This window comes from Aspergillus piperis, assembly GCF_003184755.1.
Source record: "Aspergillus piperis CBS 112811 unplaced genomic scaffold BO85scaffold_15, whole genome shotgun sequence".
Taxonomy (NCBI): Eukaryota; Fungi; Ascomycota; class Eurotiomycetes; order Eurotiales; family Aspergillaceae; genus Aspergillus; species Aspergillus piperis.
The window spans coordinates 193,051-215,128 of record NW_020291605.1 but is presented as its reverse complement, the minus strand read 5'-3'; the positions used below and the strand labels follow the sequence as shown (position 1 = coordinate 215,128).

General features: G+C 53.3%; 8 protein-coding genes across 8 annotated transcripts; 5 read left to right on the top strand and 3 right to left on the bottom strand.

Moving 5' to 3' along the window:
- Positions 1–674: 674 nt before the first annotated feature.
- On the top strand, positions 675–2,747 carry BO85DRAFT_72735 (chitin synthase export chaperone). The gene is made up of 7 exons (XM_025665619.1): positions 675–1,195; positions 1,273–1,308; positions 1,426–1,522; positions 1,576–1,663; positions 1,720–1,813; positions 1,866–2,199; positions 2,264–2,747. Exons 1-7 carry the CDS (start codon positions 1,166–1,168, stop codon positions 2,479–2,481), a joined length of 897 nt encoding a protein of 298 aa, XP_025513420.1. The 5' UTR covers positions 675–1,165; the 3' UTR covers positions 2,482–2,747.
- An 832-nt stretch (positions 2,748–3,579) lies between these two features.
- Positions 3,580–4,173, bottom strand: BO85DRAFT_461138 (uncharacterized protein; the record flags this gene model as incomplete). The annotated part of the gene is made up of 2 exons (XM_025661767.1): positions 3,580–4,066; positions 4,157–4,173. The coding sequence occupies 2 exons, from the start codon at positions 4,171–4,173 to the stop codon at positions 3,580–3,582; spliced, it is 504 nt and encodes a 167-aa protein (XP_025513419.1).
- A 524-nt stretch (positions 4,174–4,697) lies between these two features.
- On the top strand, positions 4,698–9,932 carry BO85DRAFT_401490 (uncharacterized protein). Its single transcript, XM_025657161.1, has 3 exons — positions 4,698–9,290; positions 9,341–9,529; positions 9,583–9,932. The coding sequence occupies exons 1-3, from the start codon at positions 4,974–4,976 to the stop codon at positions 9,736–9,738; spliced, it is 4,662 nt and encodes a 1,553-aa protein (XP_025513418.1). The 5' UTR covers positions 4,698–4,973; the 3' UTR covers positions 9,739–9,932.
- A 184-nt stretch (positions 9,933–10,116) lies between these two features.
- BO85DRAFT_376627 (putative tRNA-specific adenosine-34 deaminase subunit Tad3) lies at positions 10,117–11,742 on the bottom strand (the record flags this gene model as incomplete). Its single annotated transcript, XM_025656232.1, has 4 exons — positions 10,117–10,505; positions 10,641–11,467; positions 11,535–11,586; positions 11,646–11,742. The coding sequence occupies 4 exons, from the start codon at positions 11,740–11,742 to the stop codon at positions 10,117–10,119; spliced, it is 1,365 nt and encodes a 454-aa protein (XP_025513417.1).
- An 839-nt stretch (positions 11,743–12,581) lies between these two features.
- Positions 12,582–14,181, bottom strand: phoB (regulatory cyclin phoB; the record flags this gene model as incomplete). The annotated part of the gene is made up of 2 exons (XM_025658760.1): positions 12,582–13,936; positions 14,145–14,181. 2 exons carry the CDS (start codon positions 14,179–14,181, stop codon positions 12,582–12,584), a joined length of 1,392 nt encoding a protein of 463 aa, XP_025513416.1.
- Positions 14,182–15,388: 1,207 nt separating this feature from the next.
- BO85DRAFT_72658 (armadillo repeat protein) lies at positions 15,389–19,101 on the top strand. The gene is made up of 3 exons (XM_025665617.1): positions 15,389–16,023; positions 16,102–17,807; positions 17,859–19,101. Exons 1-3 carry the CDS (start codon positions 15,723–15,725, stop codon positions 18,849–18,851), a joined length of 3,000 nt encoding a protein of 999 aa, XP_025513415.1. The 5' UTR covers positions 15,389–15,722; the 3' UTR covers positions 18,852–19,101.
- On the top strand, positions 19,102–20,726 carry BO85DRAFT_72683 (putative fructosamine-3-kinase). Its single transcript, XM_025665618.1, has 3 exons — positions 19,102–20,292; positions 20,352–20,617; positions 20,673–20,726. The coding sequence occupies exons 1-2, from the start codon at positions 19,352–19,354 to the stop codon at positions 20,446–20,448; spliced, it is 1,038 nt and encodes a 345-aa protein (XP_025513414.1). The 5' UTR covers positions 19,102–19,351; the 3' UTR covers positions 20,449–20,617; positions 20,673–20,726.
- On the top strand, positions 20,352–22,009 carry BO85DRAFT_451281 (uncharacterized protein). The gene is made up of 4 exons (XM_025660555.1): positions 20,352–20,624; positions 20,676–20,870; positions 20,918–20,922; positions 20,994–22,009. The coding sequence occupies exons 2-4, from the start codon at positions 20,758–20,760 to the stop codon at positions 21,707–21,709; spliced, it is 834 nt and encodes a 277-aa protein (XP_025513413.1). The 5' UTR covers positions 20,352–20,624; positions 20,676–20,757; the 3' UTR covers positions 21,710–22,009.
- The last annotated feature ends 69 nt before the right edge of the window (positions 22,010–22,078 follow it).

Sequence of the window (22,078 nt, the reverse complement as noted above, 5' to 3'; positions counted from 1 at the left end):
GCCTTATTTAGGGGCCATTCGTTGGCTGTGGATGGCGTCGCGCAACGGGCCTTTCTTTCCTTCTGGGTCTTAGTAGTAGGTCTTAGACTGACTGGTGGGATGGAACTCGCACTGCCTATCATCGTCACCCGAAAGATCTCCCATTCAACGCTAAACCCGCGCCAGTCTGGAACTAATTCCATCCCATCTTTTTCCCTCGACGCTCTGTTTTCCAGCACAGCAAAGCTAGACTCGACATTGATTAGTCTCTTTCTTGTGTACTGAATTAGTACTATCTCTCTCTCTCCCCATCATTTCCCCTCCCCTTCTTCTTCTTCTTCTTCTTCCTTTTCTCTCTCTTTCGCTTTACTTCCGACGCTTTTCGCCCGGACAGCGTGGCTCAGCATCATCATCATTTTCTTCTTCCCCTCCTCGCTCCGTTGTCTCTCTATCTTCTCTCTCTCTCTATTAGTATTCTCACCTCATCTTGATCGATCGTTCATCTTTTCACACAGTCTCATCTAGACTTGTGTATGACTTTGTTACTCGACAACGCTGCTTGTTCCCGTCCCCACACATAACTACCACTACCACACATACCCACTCGGCCCTACAGATCGTCCACCTGCGCCGGTGTTTGAGATTATCGCTTTCACGATTCTTTGGCTCACGCCCTCGGTCTCCCTCGACTTGCTGATATTATTTACCCTTCCTTTCCCCTTCGGTTCCTCTTTCGTCTTTCAATCTTCCGATCAATCCGCTCCATCCTTTTCCCGCTTTCTTTCAACTGTCCGACTGCACGTCGAATTGTGAACCCGGCCTCTCAGGCCCTCCCCTCCCCCTGGTCTCTCTTCCTTCTCTTCTTTTTTCCCTTTTCGTGGGCAGCCTGTCTCTCTCACTCTCTGTCCCTGTTGGCCCCATTCTTTCTCCCGTCGTTTCAAGCCGAATTTCCCACCCTTTTACAACAATTAATTCTTATTGCTCCTTATCACCCTCCTGTGTAATCATAATTGGTGCCCTCCTCTTGTTCCCACATTCCAGATCTGCAGCGGAGCCATCGTGACCGACGTGGGTCTGCCGAACTCGATCGAATTATTCACCGTCATCACCACCACCACCACCGTCTGACCACACCTACTCTCCGTGACCTTGGTTGCATGGTGTCGCGCTTCGTGCCTCTTTAGCCATGGGTTCGACACAATTTGGCAATTTCAACGTGGGTTTGCGATTGATCTATCGTCTGCATCTGCCGGAATATCGAAGAAGCTGACCGTGAATGATCTGCATGTGCAGGACTTTTGTCGAGATTCCACACTGCCCGTCTGCAATGTACGTTTTCCCTTCCCCCAATTTACTTTATCCCCCAGTTGCCTTTTTCTGTCCCTGTCATCCGCTGTCAATGCTCAATTGATACATTCCTTGTGGCTGACCATGTGCTTCCGGTAGCTCTTTGTCTCCAACAACCAACCCCCTAATGAAGCGTACGGAGGATGCCCGCTTCACGGTATCGAACTCAGCGATAACCGCTACCTTAGCAATCTGGGTATGGCATACCAGACAGGCTCATGGTGGAATGCTTAGCGCTAATTTCCACAGGCTCGATTCTTCTCGCGTTCGTTTCCATTCTAGTATCGCTGTTCCTGCTCTTCAGGTCGGATCGCAAACGGGCGGCAGTCGGAAGGAGGTACGCGACAAATGATTGGACAAGGAATATGGAGGAAAAAGTGCTGATTGGAATAGGGAAATGCAAATATTTCTGCTGGCATTTATCGTCGTTGAAATCTGCGAGATCTTCTCTGTGGGCGGCTTCCCTCTGGATGCAGCAGTGCGCAAGGTTAGTGGTGCGACTCCTCCCACGGATTGCTGTGTCTAATCAGCATGCATAGGGCTTCTCCGCTGCACATGTCGCTGCAATCACCGCAACGTGCTGGATTCTTTTTCTAAATGCCGTGGTGGGCTATCAATTCCTCGACGACGGTACCCCGGCCTCAATCGGTCTAATCCTTGCCTCCGCCCTGGTTCTCTTCATCGGTACGGGCTATATCGCCCTGGACACGGCTTTCGATTGGACCGGTGAATTCGCGACAACCGAGGCAAACAACTATCGCAACATTGCCCTCTATGTGCTGTACCAACTCTTTCCTCTCATCTGCCTCGTCGCGTTTTATGTGTTGGAGGCTGTCCTAGTTGTTCGGATTTTGGGCGAAGTTCGACCAATGAGTATGTTTACGAACTATCTCCGGATGATCTTCCTCTGTTGCATCTGATTCTAACCTGTCGATAGTCTACTTGACTGCTGCCGCCCTGTTATTCGCCATCGGACAAATTTTCGAATACGTGATCAGCGTTCACCTCTGCCACGCCTCCGGCAGCAAGATCAACGGCGCATTGTTCGAGACACTATTTACTCTTTTGGCAGTTGGTACGGTATGGAGCTTCTGGAGCAGCATTACCGAAGACGATTGGCCTATGCCGATAACAACCGGGGGTGCATACCATTAGAGCACTCAGTGCGGAAAGCTCCTCGTCCCTATTAATACTCCCCTCTTTCCCTCCTCATGTCCGACTTGTTTATATTACTTCTCTACGATCCTTGCACATCGGTGCTTCGATACCCGCCCTTTGCTCTTCGCATACTCGACGCGTCCACGGAGTTTACGACGGGCTATGTTCTCGCCATCTTTTGTGATACCTTTTTACGTTTTATGATGTTTTTGATGCGACGTGGTGTGGTTTTATGCTTCGACTATGACTTGATTTTATCTACTGTGAGATGTGATCTACTTGCCCTGTTGACGAGTATGTGATCACAGCCGGTACCTATCTATCTTTGGGCTTAATTCTTGCTTCCAGCTAGATACCTATTTGCATTGTAATTAGTACGATGACGTTACTTTCCTTACCAACATCTGCAGCAGAGTATGGATTCGCGCTTGATATATCACCAGTACTATAATATGACCTCGGTGCAGAGACCGGCGATAATGATATGACTATCTATACCCCAAGAATTGCTACCGTACTTCCACAATGACCAACATGGCAGCATGAACATAAAAGATGATTACTATATGTACCGCGTAGTAATCAACGACAATCCGTTTCAGCAGACGACAGAACAAGGAAGAAGATAGTTATGTACATAAAACCCCGCAGGTTACACCGGAGAATTTTCCCACGAACCCACTCCATACCAGGTCTTTCTTCAAGGAGGACATATATAATATGCATCATGTATGCAGCTAGCTGCAAGTCCACCGCGATTTCTCTATGTTTATATGGACGTCCATTTCGACTTTGGACTTGAACAGTAGAAGAACAGGAGAGAGGGTGCAGAGAGGAGAGAAGAGATGAGGGGAGGTGGTGATGTGAGAGTGAGAAGTGAGAAGATATACACAACATGCGAATGCCGATCTCTTTCAACAAAGAAAAAACAAGACAAGACAATGAAATGAAATGAACGGTGAGGGAAAAGTGAGAACCAAACCACAAAAACTAAACCATATAATTCTAAATCCCACACCCCATCACTACCTCCATCCCCCTCTCCTTTTCCCCCACCCAATAAAGTATATAAATATAAGTGAACCACCCCCTAAATTACAACCTCACCTTAACATCCACACACGGCAACGTCCACTCCCTCCTCCCCAAAAGACTCCTCAACCACTCAAGCCCAATACCCGTCCACTCATCATGCGCGGAAGTCGTCACCGTCCCCGTCGACGCCGCCGCGGTGGCTAACGTTCCATTCAGGGCGAGTCTGCGTTGCGCTTCTTCGACGACGGCGCCGGCAAGGGCCTTGGTGGTGCTGTTGACGGTTTCGAAGACGTAGCTGGCGAGGGTTTCGTTGACAGAGGATGATGATGTGGTGTCTAATGTGGTGGTGGTGGAGTAGCGCGGAGAGAACCAGTCACCGCGGAGATCGAAGAAACATTTGTCGGACCAGTGACAGGAGGAGATGAAGAGGATGAGGAGGAGCGCGGAGCAGTAGATGCAGGGTCGGTGGAGGATGTAGGTTAGAGTCACGAAGGAGATGATGAAGAGGGGAGAGGCGTTTGTTGGGATGAAGAGGAGGGGGAGCCAGCTATATTTTGTGTTTGAGTTAGTATATATGATTATGGAGAGATCGGTATGGATGGGTTAGGTTGGCTTGCTTGCTTGCTTGCTTGCTTACCTCCGGAGACAGAACATGGTGCTGGTTGTGGTTTTGGGAGAGGGTTTGTCGGTGGTCGTTTGGGATAGTGGTTGGTGAGGGTAGGTAGGTATTGGGACGGAATTGCGGCAATGATGTCGATCGGTGATAAAGTGGTTTGGTTTGGTCTGGTTTGGTTCGGTTGAGTGACGGTGACAGTGACAGTAAGAGTAGTAAGAGATGGTGGCGAGGGAAATGTAAGGGAAGCGGTACCGGTAAGGTTCCAATGTCGAGGTACCTCACTTCCGAGGATGGACAGTTAATTGATGAGGTGTGAATTTGAAATTGTAAGTGAAACTGATGTCGGTGAATTATATGACTCGATTATAATACTTAGTACTGATCATGATAGTATTTATGGTTCGTGATTCTTTTTTCCTTTCCTTTCATCCTTTTTCCCATACATACCATACCTGACCATACAAAGCATCAGCCACACCGCCTGCCAATTTCATTAGCCACAAAAACCTCTCCGCCGTTCATTTCTTCCGCTTCTCGCTTCGACTCGCTCTTCGCCGAGCTTTCTCTTCTTCTCTCTTCCTCTTTTCCCTTTCTTCCTTCCCTTCTCCCCTTTCTCCCCCTTCGTTGTGTACTATAGTCAGTCCGTCCTTTTGGTCTTCTTGCTTGTTCTGCTTGCATTCCTTTTTTCTTTCTCCTTCGCGAGTCTGCCTGCTCCTTTTTCTCGCGTTATCTTTCCTTTGCCTCGCTTGTTGTCTCTCGAAAGAGAGCTTCTTCGCACGACCTTTGGAGCTTGAATTTCGTTTGGAGGTCGCCTTTTCCACCCCGGCGAGTGACAGAAATGTCCACCCCCAATGATCTTCAGGCCCTTCTGGCCAGCATCAGGCCGCGCCCCTCGCCATCGGGCACCCCTGCTCATGATGCTCCCATGCAGCAACAGCAGCAGCAGCAGCAGCACCCGGGCCAGTACCAGCCTGCTTACCGCCAGCAACAGCAACAGTTCCAGCCGCCCTATGACGGCCAGAGCTACCCTCACCCTCAGCACCTCCACCACCACGGCTACCGTCATCCATCCGTCTCGTCGAATATCCATAGCCCGTCGCCCGTCAATACTCCGCCTCATCATGGCTCGGATATCCTTAGTCCCAACGTTTCCACTCCGCGTGCGGACATTTATCCCCAGCAGCAGCCGCAGCGGCAGCCGCATCATCAGCCCTTGCCGCAAAACCCCGACCGTGCTGTCAACCTGTTGAACCTCCTCAAGTTCAACCAACCTCCGGCTGCTCCTGTTCAGCAACAGAAGCAGCAGCAGCAGTCGCCTGCGGTGATGGCTGGGATCGATCAGCCCAAATACCCCGAGGCGCGTGCTGCTGCTCCGGAAGAGGCTTCGTCGGGCCATGCGAGGAACATCTCTGCGTCCGACCTTGTCGCGTCGCTCTTTGGACAGGGTCAATCCACTGCTCCACCTGTTCGACCGGCGGGTACTCACCCTGGTCAGCTTGGGGCTGCGGCTGCGAGTCCCGGTGTGGCGGAGAGCTCCTCTTCTGCTGCTCCGACCGCAGAGAATACTCAGGAGATGTTGCTTCGTCTGCTGAACCGCCCCAAGCCCGCTCAGGACGTGTCGGAGGGTCCTGTGAGACCGGTCTCTCAGTCTCCATCTACTGTCTCTCCCATCAAGTCCCCTGTGCCGGAGGCAGAGTTGAGAAACATCCTGCAGCCATCTGGTCCGGTTGTCGGAGAGTCGGCTGCCCGTCCGGAGGAGCCTCTGTCTGGGAAACTGGACAAGCCTTCTGGAAAGGAATCGATGTTCACTTACGTCAATCCATTTGAGCAGCTGGCTGCCGCCTCCCCTCGAGTCAAGTCTCCTCAGCCTAAGTCTCGGAGTGAGAGCCCAGCCGTGGAAATCATGAAGACCAAGAAGGTCAGCATTGCTACCAAGGCTGAGAACGCGCCGGCGCCCAACCCCGTGGAGTCCACCGAGGATAAACGCGCCACATCGCCCGTTCTGGCCGAGGAGCAGAAGGAAGCTGTTACGCAAGTGGTTGACAAGCTCGTGGAGGAAATCAGCCGTGAGGTGGATACTGCTGCTTCCAAGTCTGCGGAGCAGCAGGTGTCTCAGATCGCGTCAGCTCAGGAAGAGAGCGCTCAGGCAGTTATTTCGTCTGTTGCTTCTCACCTGCGCGAGACTGCGGCTGAGGCGAAGGAGGATACTGAAGCTGTCAACAACAAGACGGACAAGGAAGAAACTGAAGGCGCCGCCCCGTCCGCTGCTGCGAAGGAGACTTCTCAGAGTGGCAGCGGCGATGCGCTGGCCGACAGCTGGGAGAGCGCGGAGGACAGCGCTGAGAAGGAGGAAGAGCGTGTCGTCTCCGTGCATAACTTCCCTCTAAAGCCCTTCATCTCCATCATTGTCAAGGCCCACACTGGGAAACTTGCAACTCTGCGAGATGACGGCATCATGGACATCGCTCGGCTTAAGAAGGACTTCGATCAGCTTGATCGCTCTTTGACGTCCGCTACTTCCGACTACATCGTCTATGCATTGGCAAAGAATGGAGGCATGCGTATCATTCGCCAGGACGACGGAAGTGACAAGCAAGTGTTCCGCTCCGCTCGTGACCGCGTGTTCAACGTTGCTGTCTGTACTTCGCAGGCGGTAACTGGCCGCAGCACCGAGGAGCAGGCGCTCCTTGGTATTGGCGTGAGCGGTGCAGTCTACTGGGCCTTGATCTCGCGCGCCGATAAGGATCTTTTCGAACTGGACGCTCTCGAGAGCGAGAGCCTCATTTTCCCACCTTTCCCGGCCTCGGACGAGAACACTTCGGGCGGCCAGCTGAAAACGCGGGCCAAACGGAGCTCTCGCCATCCTGGTTTCTTTGCCATTGGCCGCGGAAAGAACATCTACGTTGTTTCGCCACAGGCTGCTATGAACCCTAGCTATGGTGTCGCAGGCCCCCAACGCGTCGTCAACACTGAGAAGTTCTTCAAGGAGCGTGCTCTGAAAATCTCGACCGGCAAGGCCGGCAAGGACTTCATGTTTAGCGACGACGACACTGTCATTGCTTCTCTGGACAAGACCGGCCGACTGCGCTTCTGGGACATCCGGGAGGCAATTAGCAATCCTGCCTTCTTTACCGCTGGGCCTGGCCCGGCTGAGGTACGAGTTCCATTGAACACTTTCGTTACCGGTTCCCCTACCGAGAAGTCGTGGCCCACTTCGGTGCTCTTTATCGACAAGCTGCGTCCCTATGTCAAGTCGATGGCGCTTCGTTACGTGCTGGTGGGTCTTAAGCAGAACCACACCCTGCAGCTCTGGGATATTGGGCTGGGCAAGGCTGTGCAGGAGCTCAAGTTCCCCCATGAGAACGAGTCGGACGCCATCTGCAGTGTCGCCTACCACCCGGCATCCGGCATCATTGTCGTTGGACATCCCACCCGGAACTCCATCTATTTCGTCCACCTGTCCGCCCCCAGATACAACCTGCAGGCTATGTCGCAGGCTTCTTTCATCAAGCGCTCGGGTGAGAAGGATAGCAGCCTGCCCAAGCCGGAGTCGACCGCATGCATGAGCGGCATCCGCGAGATCTCCTTCGCTTCCAAGGGACAGCTGCGCAGCTTGGACCTTCTCCCGGTTACTAAGAGCGCTGGCGACGAGAACGGCTTGTTCGAACTCTACGTTATGCACTCCCGCGGAGTGACGTGCTTGAACATTAAGAAAGAAGACTTGGGATGGACCTCGGACAACAAGATCATTCGCCCTGTCAATGCGTTGGAAGAGGGCCTCATCGACATCGCTGAACTGCAGACCTTCCCCACATATGTAGCAGACGAGCCTTCGGTCAACGGTGATTCTGCCCCTACTCCTACCAAGCCTGCAGTCAAGGAAATCGCCAAGAAGATCCCTGAGCTGAACACTGAGGCTGCTGCTGCTCCTGCCGCCGCCGGTCCTAGCACTCTGCGTACTCAGTCGCCCACCAAGTTGGTGACAAGAAAGCCTGACCAAGAACAGCCGGAGCCTGTCACTACTGTTACTAGCACCGACAAGGCTGATAAAAAGAAGAAGAAGAAGAGTGCTGCGACTGCCACCCCAACGGGTGAGCCATCCGTCAAGGGCAAGGAGCCTGCAATTGGAACTGAGCCCATCACTGGTGACTTTGTTGCCTCTATTCAGACTCCTGCGAATGCTGAACAACCCAACGGCGATGCACAGAAGGCATCTCTTGCGCCTACCCCCGTCTCGGCTTCTGCTCCCTCGGCGCCCTCTGGAGCTGGCCTGGTGGCTGTTGACTCTGCGGCTGTTCTGAGTAAGCATCTGGAAACCTTGCAGAGTGCTGTGTCATCCGAATTCAGCAAAAGCCTTGGCCGTGAGGTAGAAGGGCTGTATCAACGCTTCGATGAAGAGCGCCGTAGCTGGGATGCGGCCTCGGCAGCCAAGCAGGATCAAGTCCTGCGTTTGGTCTCTAGCACCCTGTCTGACAATGTGGAGAAAAATCTGGCTCGCATCGTGTCGAGCAACATTCAGACCGAGGTTGTGCCTGCTTTGAGCGACATCACTACCGCTGCTGTCAGTAAGCAACTCAACACCGTTATTTCTCAGCAGATCGGAGGTGTTGTTCCCCGTGAACTGCGCCAGGCCCTCCCTGAAGCCGTCACTCGCGCCGTCCAGCACCCCGATTTGATGAGAGTCTTGTCGGATGCTGTGGGCCAGAAGCTGGCTAGCCAGGTAGAGACCGAGGTCTCCAAGGCTGTTCACAACACCGTTGCCCCGGCTATCCGGAACGTTGCTGCGCAGTCTGCGGAGAAGGTTGCCAGCTCCATGGAGAAGCAGATGCAAGCCCAGGCAAGACAGTTCGAGCTGCAGCGTCAGAATGACGCCGCCAAGATTGACCAGCTCACTTCCCTCGTGCGAGAACTCTCTGAGACTGTTTCTTCCATGGCGACGGCACAGACCCAGCTCCAGGGCGAAGTTTTGCGACTCAATCGTGCCCTGGCCTCCCCGGTGGCCCAGCCAGAACCAGTGCAGCAGCAACAGCAACAGCAGCAGCCGCAGCAGCCTGTCGCGCCCGCGGTTACCGACGCGAGAACTCCTGAGCGAGTTGAATTGGAAGAAATTGCTGAACTGATCAACGCGGGTCGGTTCGAAGAGGGTTCAGTCAAGGTGCGTCTTTATTCATGAAAATGTTACGGACTTTGCTAATTGTGATGTAGTGGCTCCAATCCTCCCAGCAGGCCGACCTGTTCGACAACCTGTTTGTGCGCCTGAATCCCTCCTACCTGACCAGTCTTTCGCCTATTGTCAGTCTGTCTGTGGGTGTTGCCGTGACTTCGTCGCTGCAGACCAACATCATGCAGCGTCTGACATGGCTGGAAGTGGTCCTGCAAACAGTCAACCCGATGGTATGTTTAGTCACCTGAGCTCGTTGATAGCGCCAAGTCTAACAAGACACCAGGACCCGGATATTCGCGAGCTTGTGCCTAGAATCATGGACATCCTCAGCCAACGGCTCGAGGCGCTGTACATGTCTGTTGCCGAAACCTCCCCTCACGACCCCATCATTCGCAAGATTGCGCCTCTGTCGCGCCGTGCCCGGCTTCTGCGGGGATGAATTGGAAAAGAAGAAGTTGCAGAACAAAAATGGTCTACGTCCTGGTCTTTGATGAAATAATGCCTGGATGAGTAAACGCGGAAATGTCTAGCCGCCGCTTGCTTGCATATGAGATGCGAATAGTTGGTTGGTTTTATGGAACCAGTCATTGATTTGATAATATCTTAGCTTAATATTATGAATGACGAGGTTAGCATGATGCTTTTCGTAAATTATATGTAGACGTAGCCTTCTCGAATGCTTTTAGTGTCCATTGGACATGACCTGGTAGTTATACTAACACTACTACACCCACCCACCCACACAACGCCCTTTTCATGACGCCCTTACCATATGCATCTATACCCATCCATACCTAAACCTACCCACATCATAAAATCAAGCATGAAACGCCACCCCCAACTCTGCACTCCCCTCTGCACTCCCCTGCTCCTCCACAAACTCAAACCCCAACGCCCGCCAATTCAACTCCTTCCGCCAATGCAACCCATAATACTCCCTTTCCACCGACCCATCATCATGCTCATCCTTCCCATCCTCATTTTTATCCTCATCTTCCTCCACAGGAACCGGCCCAACCACCGGCTCCGACGCCAACCCACCCGAGACCATCCTCCCGGACCGAGGAAACAACACAGCCCGGAAGCGCGAAAGCAGCAGACCCATACTGCAGCAGATGCACGGCTCATGGGTCAAGTATACATCTAGATCTGTGCAGAGGTAACCCCCCTGAGAGCGGGGGCGGATGCGCGATGTCGATGTTGATGCTGATGCTTCTGTCTCGGTGTGAGTGTGGATAGGCTGTGCGGAGGTTTCCGTGGTCTTTTGATATTTCTCCGGCGGGGGGATGGGGGTGGATTCTTTTGATTCGAATTCGGAGTTGTGTTCGGTCGGTTGTGTACTAGCAGCAGCGGTAGTGTCGACGTCTGATTTAGATAGGAAGTATCTCTCCACGTCGGTAAGACAGGGCCGGTTTGTAGCTGATGAGCCTGGGCGGTCTTCGCGACGTTTACTGGCGATGAGGTCCACGGCGCGCATCAGGGCGTGGAGTTCGGGCCCGCCTTCGTGGTCGGGGGAGTAGGTTGTTGCAATGTGGTTCGGAGGATTGGGGGCTTCTGTGTCCGTGGCTGCGCGCGAGTATCGGCCGTCGCCGGCTACTGCCACGACGGCGTCGGACCAGTGGATTCCGTTGTCATTGTTGTCGGGTGCTGCTTCTGCTTCGAGGTCTGGGTCCACGACGACGGCGCCAACACGGCGGCCTAGACCGGATCGCTCTGCTTCGTCTGCGACCCTTTGCGCGAGAGCGAGGTATCGGCCTGCTTTGGGCTGGATGGAGTCGCGCGCGCGCGCGAGGATGTGTGGTGGCGGGGCGATCATGGCGCGGGGCGCGGCGGGGTTATAGACGACTGGCCACATGCTTTTGGACCATGCGTCGGCTTGGACGGGGGTGAGGGGTGGTTGGAGGGGGATGCGGATGGTGTGGAAGGTGAGGGGGCTGCTGTTCTCCCCTTCAGTAGGGGTTGGGGGCGCGAACGGTGATAGAGCATCTTGGAGGGACTCGATATCAGGGAGAGGCGGGGATATGAGTACGAAGATGGTTTGCGCGGGCGAGGATCCCTCGCGCAGGAGGATGGGACGGAGGTGTTCGGGGATTTGGTTGTGTTTTGCGAAGCGGCGGAGGTGGCTGAGTGGTTGGGAGGAGTCGCGGGGGAAGCGGGAGTCCAGGACTCTGTGTTGTTGGAGACGGAGGTGAGCTGTGAAGGGGTGAGGTGTGTGTTTGGGAGTGGAGAGCTCACTTGATCACTTTGGAGGCACATTTGACGTTGACTTCCGTGACGTAGGCATCGGCTGGGGGTTGTTGTTAGATGCGTGTAAGGTCATTGTGGGGTAGGTTGGGCATGGCGCACCGTAGTCTTCGCGGGGACGTGTTTCTTGGACGGTCCGGATTGCGGTGACTTGGCCCTCGAGGGGCTTGATGCCGCGAAGAAGCTCCTCGACGTCCATTGAGTTCGGTGGTTGATCTCGCGGGGGAGATGGCTTTATGGCGGGGTTGCGAGGGGAGGAGGGGCAGGTAAACGATGGGAAGGAAGAAGTGAGGATGGTCGATGTTGTCCGGTCACGGCATTCTTTCAATGTGGATACTCAATTTGGCGGAATTAGCTGCGCCGTATGGGTCGAGATGTGACAGCGGCAAGATGAAGCTGAATAACTTTCTGTCTGGATGCACGGGATTGCAGACCCTGTGCCCTAGGACCTAAGCCCTAGCAGAGAAGATGGATTGGGACTAGAGGAGTATGATCAGACGTCATGTTATGTTTCTGCACGGGTAAGCAAATACAGCCAGCACTGTCTTTTTCGATGACGCCTAAACCACTCGGGGTAACGGAGCGGGCCCAGCGATGGGTCGAGTGGGTGGAAACATAGTGGGCCAATCGATCCCCTCTATCGTCCGAGAAGAGTGAAATATATCATGTATTGTGAATGCTGTACAGGGTGTGTATACGAGTAAAAACCAGACACGACACTAAAACGGAAAAATTCAAAAGAAACAAAACGGGAAAGCAGTAAATCAAACAACACCAGCCATAAAGGATATCGATCGCTCCCCGCCATCATAATATGCAGAAACAACATCAACTCCATGTCCGTGTATGTGTGATATGTACTGGTACAAACACATCGTCTTCCCACAAACTCTCCAGATAGTAGTAGTAGTAGTAGTAGTAGTAGTAATCCATAGCTTGCGCCATCCAAGCCCAGAAATATATGCAATCGATCTAAATCTTCATGCGTGGCTCGCAAGCATCTCAAATGTCGACGTCGGAGGAAAAAAACAAAAAGGATCAACTGTCACGTCCGATCGCATACCCATCACATCGCTCGACCAAGCTCTTGTAGTAGTCTACAAGCACTTCGGGTTCGGGCACGATGCGCCACTCTACGCGGAACAGGAACTCCAACTCAAGCAGAGCTAGCTCGGTCATGGTGATACCACCCACCCGAGCGTAGGTTTTGTTGGTCCAAAAGCTGTCGCTTAGACCCTTGCTAGCTACCGTGGCGCTCGCAATAAGGAATCGATGAATCGTCAGACTGGACACGGTGAAGGCGGGGTATAGAGCACAGAGCCGATCAATGTAGTACACCATGCTCAGAAGGATCGGAGGGGACAGCGTAGCATGGGTAGTGAGTCGCTGGAGGTAGTCATGCACCGAGATTCGCGGCGGCGACCGCGAGTGGAACCGAGTCAAGCGACCTTGATTCAGAGGGATCTTGTCGTTAAACCGGATCAGCTCCATCAGCATGCTCGAGATCAACACAACAATATCCCGAGGATCCGCCAGCTCGTACCGCTCCGGCAGCAGCTTGACTGCCGGAACGTCCGGTCGCATTCGTTTCGTCTGAGAGCCCTCGAGGTCAGCGTGAGCTAAACCCGCGGCTCGCTCACTACCGACCGGAGGGTCGTTCGGGCTGTTACGTTTGTTGGACCCGGAGCCAGCACTGTTGGGGACCGGCATTGGGGGAGTCGACGTAGATTGGGCACCTGAGGCGGGAACGGAGGCTGCAGATACGGCTGGGACAGACACGTTATTGGCAGGACGATCCTGAGCAGGGCGCATGGGATTGGAGGCGGGAATGGCGGCGTCAGCAGGCGGATGAGACGTGGTGCTACTTCCGCCCCCAGAGGAGGTCAGCCCGGCGGACATGCGACCGCGAGGGATATCCCCTGAGGGCCCGGGAGGGGATGAGCCAACGGTATGCCGGTTTAGGGCCGATCGAAGTTCTTCGATGGCCACCCGAGAGGAGGATTGAGGGTCGAAACGAGAGTTGGAAGATGCAGCTGCAGCAGAAGCGTGCCCGGCGGGCTCATAATGCTGACGCGCAGGCTGTCGTGGATATGAAGTGTAGGAAGAGGAAGAAGGAGAAAGTTGGGAATGAGGGGACGGATGAGGGTGCGACTGAGAATGGGGAAGGGGATGAGAATGAGAATGATGAGTGGTAGTGGTAGTAGTGGTGGTGGTGGAAGGGGAGGGGGATGGTCGCAGGGCGGCGGACGGAGAGGGCGACGAAACTAGCATTTCCGCCCAACGAGGCCACCACGTGGGCGCACGACTGAACGACGTGCAACGGAGCTGGCAGACGCTGCGAAACCTTGTGCTGCTGCGAGGGGTGAAGGTGGCGTGCACAGACGCATCGTGATCTGCGGGGGAGAGAAAGGGAGAGGAGCGAAAATATTCAGCTCTTCAAGGGATGGAAGGAGGCTGAAAGGCGGGGAGAGAGGAAGAGGAAGAGAAGAGGGAAAAAGGAGAGGAGAAGGGAAAGAAAGTGGAGGATTGAGATTAGAAGAAGTAAAAAAAAGTACTAGTAGAGAGCAAGGAACTCCGACGAGCGAGAAATCATATACTAACAATGACGCCGATCCAGCAGAGAGAGGGGGGTTTCCATTGGGAAAATTTCTCTTCAAACCGGCCCGTGTAAGTTTGACAGTAACTAAAAGTGAGTAAAGTCAGTATGGGGCAGTACGAGGACGGTTTGATACGCAGGGAACAAAGCAGGGAAGCCCGCCCTGCGTGGCCCCATTCACCAATAGGAATCGCCGCTGGTCGGTCTAATCTCGGTTTAGTGTCTGCCGTATTACATTTCCCCTGTTTTTGACGCATCTCGGCAAAAGATCCAAATTACTACTTTGTACTTCGGACTTGCTCTTTTGCTGGTTCGTATTAGGAGATAGATACTCAATTGGGTACAGTGCAGGGTCTTTTTGACACTCCCCGGAAGAATTTACATGACATATATGGAGCACTGCGTAGAGCTACTCAGAAGTGCCTGCTCTGTATTTTACTACAGTGTGTGTGTATACTACTACTAGTAGTCCGTATAGATAGTAACTTGGCGTCAGGTGATGGTGACACAGACCTATCAATCTATCGATTCCAGGGGAGCAAACGAGGCGAGGAGCTGCATCCCTTTTGGTCTATAGGCCAAGAAGCTTCTCTCCTGTCCTTCCGAGTTTCAGGGAGAACCTTTCTTCTACATCCATCTCCCGGTCACTTGTTAAGATCATGCGTTACTGCGTACCAATCTAACCCCCATCGCCCGCACTTCCGTTTATCACTAGTAACAACTACTCCAACTCCTCTCCAACTCTTCACGAAACCCCCAAGCAGCAGCTTCTACTTAGTGACACCATTGCTTCCCTTCTTCCCCATTATTGAAAGCCAAAATTCATTATGCATGTCTCCTTACGGTTCATAATTGATTGCATCCCTTGTTCGGCAGTCGAAGCACGACCCTCAATACCATGGAATACCTGGGTTACTAGTACTACCTCTTGAGACTTGAGAGACTGCAGCCAATACTGATAGGGCTGAATCACATGATGGCCCTGCTGTGTCCAGCGATAGATGACTCAGCACTGTCAGCTTACTACGCAACCGCAACCATCAGGTGACATCACCTGACGGCTCCGGCCGAAAGCGGTAAGAGGCAATGGCTCCCCCGGGCAGCAGGACCAAAGTATCACCACTAAGTCAACGTCCAGAAGCTCCCCCCAATCTCCCCCAGTCCAGCTCAAACCCCAGATCCCTTGGTCGCGGATCTCGTTTCTATCTATTATCTCTCTGCTTCATTCCGTACATAGCCTGTACTGTTTGTTATTACTCTGTCATATTTGCTAGACCTTTTCGGAATCTCATTTCCTTTCCTTGTGGTACTAATCCGGTACTTTCACCACTCATTCCAGTTGCAACGCCGTTACAATTCACAGTTGCTTAACCATCGCCTCCGGCCAGCTGGCGATACGCACGCAACCTTCCCTCTGGTCAAACACATCCTCGTATCTTTTATCCTCCCTATCCCCATACATTGGCCTGTTTATTCTCTCTTTTATTCCATACCGACAATTTACACGCGATCAGCTTGACCCTCTTAATTCTCCGACGTAATCAATTCAAGATCCCTCCCGCGGGAGGCGGCGATTGCGCACTATGACTCGCGCCTCGGCCCCTCCACTCCTACTACAACTACAGAATGCAGAAACGTTGTCTGCCCAGGCAGCTGCCCTACGAAGCCTGAAGAACGAGACAATCGGTCATGACCAGCGCAAAGAGTCCTGGGTTCGGTGGGGGATTCTTCCCGTGTTAGCCAATATCCTGGCCGCCCGGCAGTCTCCCGGAAAAGGCACCGCTTCCGCGGAGCTCAATGGGGGATCCAAGCTCCGCTATCCTACATCGGAGGAAGATGAAGCTTGCCTTCAAGCAGTCATTATTTTGGGGAGTTTAGCACAAGGTATATAAATTCACGCTCTGGTCAATCGGGTACTTTACACGTACTCTTATCTCGGCACGGGAACTGATGATCGAGCAGGTGGTGCGGCCTTCCTTTCCCCCATTTTCGCCAGCGGTGTTCTCCCGGCCCTTCTGTCCATCCTCTCTGCGCCGGGGTGTCCCTCATTTTTCGTTCAGCCGATTCTCCGAACCCTCAATAACGTGGCGGATCGACTGCCGCTCCAGAGTCAACAGATATCGTCCAAGGACACCCGCTTGGCCGATCTGCTCTTCTCCAACGATCACATCGGCTGCTTAGCCCGTATCCTCGGCCAGGAGTATGAAAGCCATCACGATCAAGCGGCCATTGAACTTACTGCATCTCTGGTTGGTAAATTATGCACGGAGGAAATTCATAAGGCCATCCTGGCGGAGTGCGGGGTTTTAGACGCCTTGGCCGTGAAGGTGGCTTCTTTCATCGTTGCCCAGGGCTTTGTGCTCCCCGGTGCGGAAGCACATGTGCAGGATACAGGTGCTCTCGGTTCTCTGCCAGCCCCTGCACCAGCAGGAGCCAAACTGGCACCAATTCTTCGCGCCGTTACGGTCATAATCGAGCATTCCAAGTGGCGCGCAGAGCACTTTCTCTCATCCCCCGGTATACTTACTGTGTTTCCCAGGCAGCTCCCCGAGTTTGCTCCGACGGACATCAAGAAGGGACCATGGGGCTCAACTTACTTTTCTGGTTCCGCCGTTCCCCGCCATGCAGGCGCAAGTCCCTTGGAGCATCTTTTGCCATCGGTTCCCTTGTCGCAGAGCAAGTCACCGGCGAACACTCCCAACTTTCCGCCTTTAGGCCATCAGGGTACCACGCACCGCCGACACAGCCAATCGTATTCTACGCCGATGTCCGCTTACGATCCTCCAACCTCTGAAGACGAGGAAAATCCCATCATTCCGTGGCTCCTGTATATTGTCCGTGCGGAAGGTGGTATGGTTCGATTGATGGCGGCTCGTCTTGTGACCGTACTTTTTCGCTTGGGGCTAACCAAGAAGCGTCGGGTCTCGATGCTGTGCTACCTGCTGATACCGATCTTGATTCGGATGCTTGATAAGGACTACGAAATGAACGGCGATGATGGAGTACAATACGGGGGCTTGATCCCTTCAACCGAACGTCTTCGTGAAGAGGCCCCGTTTGTGCTGGCTACCCTAGTGATCGATGATTTCGAGCTGCAAAGGCATGCAGTCGATGGCAATGCCATCAAACGACTCTCTCAACTGCTCAAAGAAACATACAACCCGGTCCAGGATGTCACTCGTCCCATGTGGCATGCCGATGCTGAAGAAAATATCGATAGTTCCCCCGACACATTGCCCGCAGAGTGCCGCCTGGGTTCCCTGGGCTTCTCTCCTGTTCACTGCCATATCATGCGATACCGGGAGAATATTCTTAAGGCTCTAGCAGCTCTAGTCCCTTTCAAGGACGAGTATCGCAAGGCTGTCTGTGAGAACGGCGTGGTACCGTACATTATCGACTCACTGAAGCCGTGTTCGGACGACCAATCGGCGGACCCGTCAGGTCCTAAGAATACCGCTTCGCATGGCAACCCGACTTCAACCCTATTAGCTGCTTGCGGTGCCGCGCGGATGCTGACGCGCTCTGTCAGTGTTCTGAGGACGAGTATGATCGATGCCGGGGTGGCGACGCCTCTCTTTGTCTTGATTAAGCACCCCAATATTGAGGTCCAAATCGCTGCGACACAGGTGATATGTAACCTAGCCTTGGATTTCAGTCCAATGAAAGAAGTAGGTTCTGCCATCCTTCTGCCACATGAGAGAATGCGCTAACAGGTCTAGGCGATTATTACCGCCGACGTTCTCCCCACCCTTTGTGAGCACGCACACTCTCCGAACACTAAGCTTCGCATTGAGTCGCTATGGGCGTTGAAGCATGTAGCATATAATTCCACCAACGACGTTAAGGTGAGGATTATTGATGGCCTGAGCCCCGCCTATATCCGGCAGATTATCACCCAAGATCCGACCAACGCATTGGCCAAACGAGGGATGGATGAGGAGATGGACAACGATTCCAACGTGGGGATGGGCCGAGCCAACTCAGCAGGTGAGCAGGTAGACCTGCTCAACCCGGTTGATAACGCCGCTGGGCAAGATGAGGACATGAAGATGGCAGACACAATGCCCCCGTCCAAGATGAGCCTGGATATGTTCCTTCCGGATGCCACGAGACGGCGCAAGTTGGCATTGCACGGTAATCTCGACCAGACAACCCAGGCCCGGCAGGATGATATTGCAGTACAAGAACAGACCTTCGACCTGTTGCGCAATATCATCTGCGGGCCAGGCGCAGCCGAAATGATTGATCATTTGTTCAAAGTGATAGGACAGGACTTGATTTTGGATGCGTTGGCGGATAAGCTCCGGCCCCGGTCGATCCAACTTCCCCACCGGGGGGAGTCGTCAGCGCACCGGCCTCTGAGTGTTCCTACAGAAATTCTAGTGTCAGTTACCTTTGTCATGATCCATCTCGCTGCGGGCCTTCCGTGGCACCGCCAGCTTCTGGTGTCACATCGGGACTTGCTACGCTACTTAATGGGGTATTTCAATCATACCCATCGTGAAGTCCGCACCAATTGTGTGTGGGTGGTGATTAACCTTACATACAAGGATGATGCGAGTGAGGAGGAAGGGTGTCGAGAACGGGCGTTCCGGCTGCGAGCGATGGGAGTCATGGATCGACTGTCCAGTCTTGGGGATGATCCCGATCTGGACGTGCGGGAACGGACACGGACAGCCCAGGATCTGGTCAATCACTTGACGCACACATAGTGAAGAAAAAAAGATTATTCATGTTAGGCTAGCCATGCATTCGGGTGCCTGGATTCTGCGGACTATTTGGACTGGATAAGTGGAAACCCAGACAATCTGGGAGGCGTTCGAGGGGTCGTTGTGTACAAAGCGTTGGTTTACTCACGTAGACGGTGCTTGACCTGCACCAGGAGACTCATCCATTCCTACTGTGTGAATTCTGCTCGTGGCGCTTTGGGCCCTCTTCTTTCCTATGACATTTTATCCTCTCCCATCATCCACAGTGAAAATGAGCAATCCTCAACCTCAGGCATTCACAACGAGTTATCTTATCGATAAGATAAGGTCCCAGCGACGTCATCGGAAGGCCTGCCGCTGAAATCGTTTCCGGCCAATCTTCGCTGCTGTTTGTTTTCGTCCTGGTTTCCCCTTCTTTTCCGTGGTCCCCCTCTTTGTTCTCCTCTCTGTTCCTGACTTTGACCCTTGTTCCATCTTCAGTCGCGTGTGTGTTGATTGAGACGATGGCCCCCGTTCCTGCCACGCTGCTGCGTGCCCTCTCCATCTCTGACCCCGCCAAAGCCAGCCTGTCCACCGCCGGTCTGGGGTCGGGCTTCACAAACACTGGTGCAATACGAGCCACAGTTCCCCGCTCCGATGGCTCAGGGGAGGAAGAACGTCGCTACTTTGTCAAGACCTCCCCGAATGGCGAGGCTGCAGAGGAGATGTTCCGTGGGGAGTACGAATCACTCAATGCGATCGCGACGTCCGTGCCCGGTTTCTGTCCCCGAGCACTCGCCTGGGGCCCGCTGGAGGAAAGCGCTGGAACAAGCTTCTTCTTAGCGACTGAGTTTTTGGAATTAGGAGGAGGTGGCCGTCGAGGTCGAGGAGATACATTAGCCCAGCGATTAGGCAAATTACATTCGACGCCAGCGCCCCCCGACCCTGCAACGGGACGACGTCGATTCGGATTCCCTGTTCCGACCTTCTGCGGGGACACCAAGCAGCACAACCGCTTCTGCGACTCGTGGGCAGACTTCTATGCCAATGAACGGCTGCTCACCATCCTCGAGTCATCGGAAACCCGGAATGGTCGTGATGCTGGCTTGCGGGGTCTGGTGGAGCGGACGGCGCGGACAGTGGTCCCTGCGTTGCTGCGGGACGGACACTTAGGCTACGACAGGGACGGGAATGGACAGGGCATTATACCTGTCGTTGTCCATGGGGATTTGTGGAGTGGAAATGCAGATCGCGGTCATATTGTAGGTAGCGGTCGCAAGGATGACGAGGAGGTCGGCGATGTGGTCTACGATCCGTCGGCATGCTACGCACACAGCGAGTATGAATTGGGGATAATGAAAATGTTTGGCGGGTTTGGATCGGCTTTCTTCACAGCTTATCACAGGATTGTACCGAAAACCGAGCCAGTGGAGGAATATGAGGACCGCGTGCGATTGTACGAGCTGTGAGTTGTCCTCCTGGCTTTCGGTCTAGAACCGCGAGAAAGAAGCTAATCAAACACAGATACCATCATCTGAACCATCATGCGATCTTTGGAGCCGGATACCGATCGGGCGCTGTATCTATTATGCAGAAGTTGCTGAGGAAATATGGAGATTAATGTTTGACCCGGACAGAGTAGCTGCTATTGAGCTCGTTTCTAGAATGCCTTGAGATGCCATCTACGTTGATTGTTCTCTGCTCGTTAAAGGCGACATTCATGCTGGTATCACAATTGAGCTATTCTCTACTCTTATCTTTAGTAGATTACCATTATCAACTACTTCACTGTAAGCATATCTGTCCCTTACCGCATGCGGGGTTGTGATGCCATCAATTAATAAGCCCATGACACCATCCCTTGAGTATAAATAAACAGCCCCTGTCGCCCACCGGGTCATCCCATCGTCAATTCCACATCCATCTCACAATGCCCGTCCCCGACGCAGACGTTCACCCCGAAGCTACCGGTGCAGCTAAAGCACTAGTCGACCGACACCAAGCCGAGCAGCCATTGAAGCTGTATGCCGGCTGGTTCTGTCCGTAAGTCCCCCCACCAAAGTACACCATTCCCGATCTCCGACTAATGCCTTCACAGCTTCGGTATACCTCTCAACTCTCATACCTTCTCACTACCGCATTCGTAACCAACTAATCAATTTCCAGTTCAACGTGTATGGCTTGTCCTCGAAGAAAAACAAATTCCCTACCAGTACATCGAGATAAACCCCTACCACAAAGAGCCCTCCTTCCTCGCCCTCAACCCACGAGGCCTCGTCCCCACCATCTCCGTGCCCGACCCCTCAACCAACACCTCCAAACCCCTCTACGAATCCACCGTCATCCTCGAATACCTCGAAGAAGCATACCCAAACCACCGACCTCTCCTCCCCTCAGACCCCTACCAGCGCGCACGTTCCCGCATTTGGATTGACTACGTCACCTCGCGCATCATCCCCACCCTGCACCGCTTTCTCCAGTACCAGCCCTCGACGCGCGGAATCGAGGGTCTGAACCAAGCCCGTCAGGAATTCCTCTCCACCTTGAAGGAATGGGCTAAGGAGATCGACTCCACGGGCCCGTATTTCTGGGGCTCGGAGGTGTCGCTCCCGGATCTGGTGCTCGCGCCGTGGGCGTTCCGGCTTTGGGTGTTTGATGAGTTCAAGGGCGGATTAGGGATTCCGAAGCCTGGGGAGGGAGGGGAGGATGAAGAGGTTTGGGGAAAGTGGAGGAAGTGGTTGGAGGCTGTGGAGGGACGGAGGAGTTCGAAGGAGACGACCAGTGAGGCGGTCCATTATCTGCCCATCTATAAAAGGTATGCGGATGATAAGGCTCAGAGTTGGTTGGCGAGGGCGACGAGAGAGGGAAAGGGGGTTCCATGATTGATGATCAATGATTCCATGGGTATATGAGATGAGATATCCATACTATCACGTTGTGCTTCGGAACTAAGTATATTCTCAACAGCCTATATACAAACTATATAGTCTGCTACTACTCATGTGAGCTTCTAGAGGGAAATGACTAGAGGTAATCCGGGTACTCAGTTGGACCAGCCTACATCTCACAAGTGAATCAGTTGGTTCTATCAAATCTTCTTCAGACATGGGAACCAACTTAACCTACGCTAGCCATACAATATTTGGTTCAAATAGATAAGACTGGTATTGCAAGTAAGCAGAGATACTTCAATACTACATCTAAGCGAACAGAAAAGCTAAGTGGGTCGCTAAGCTAGAAGCTCCAGATTG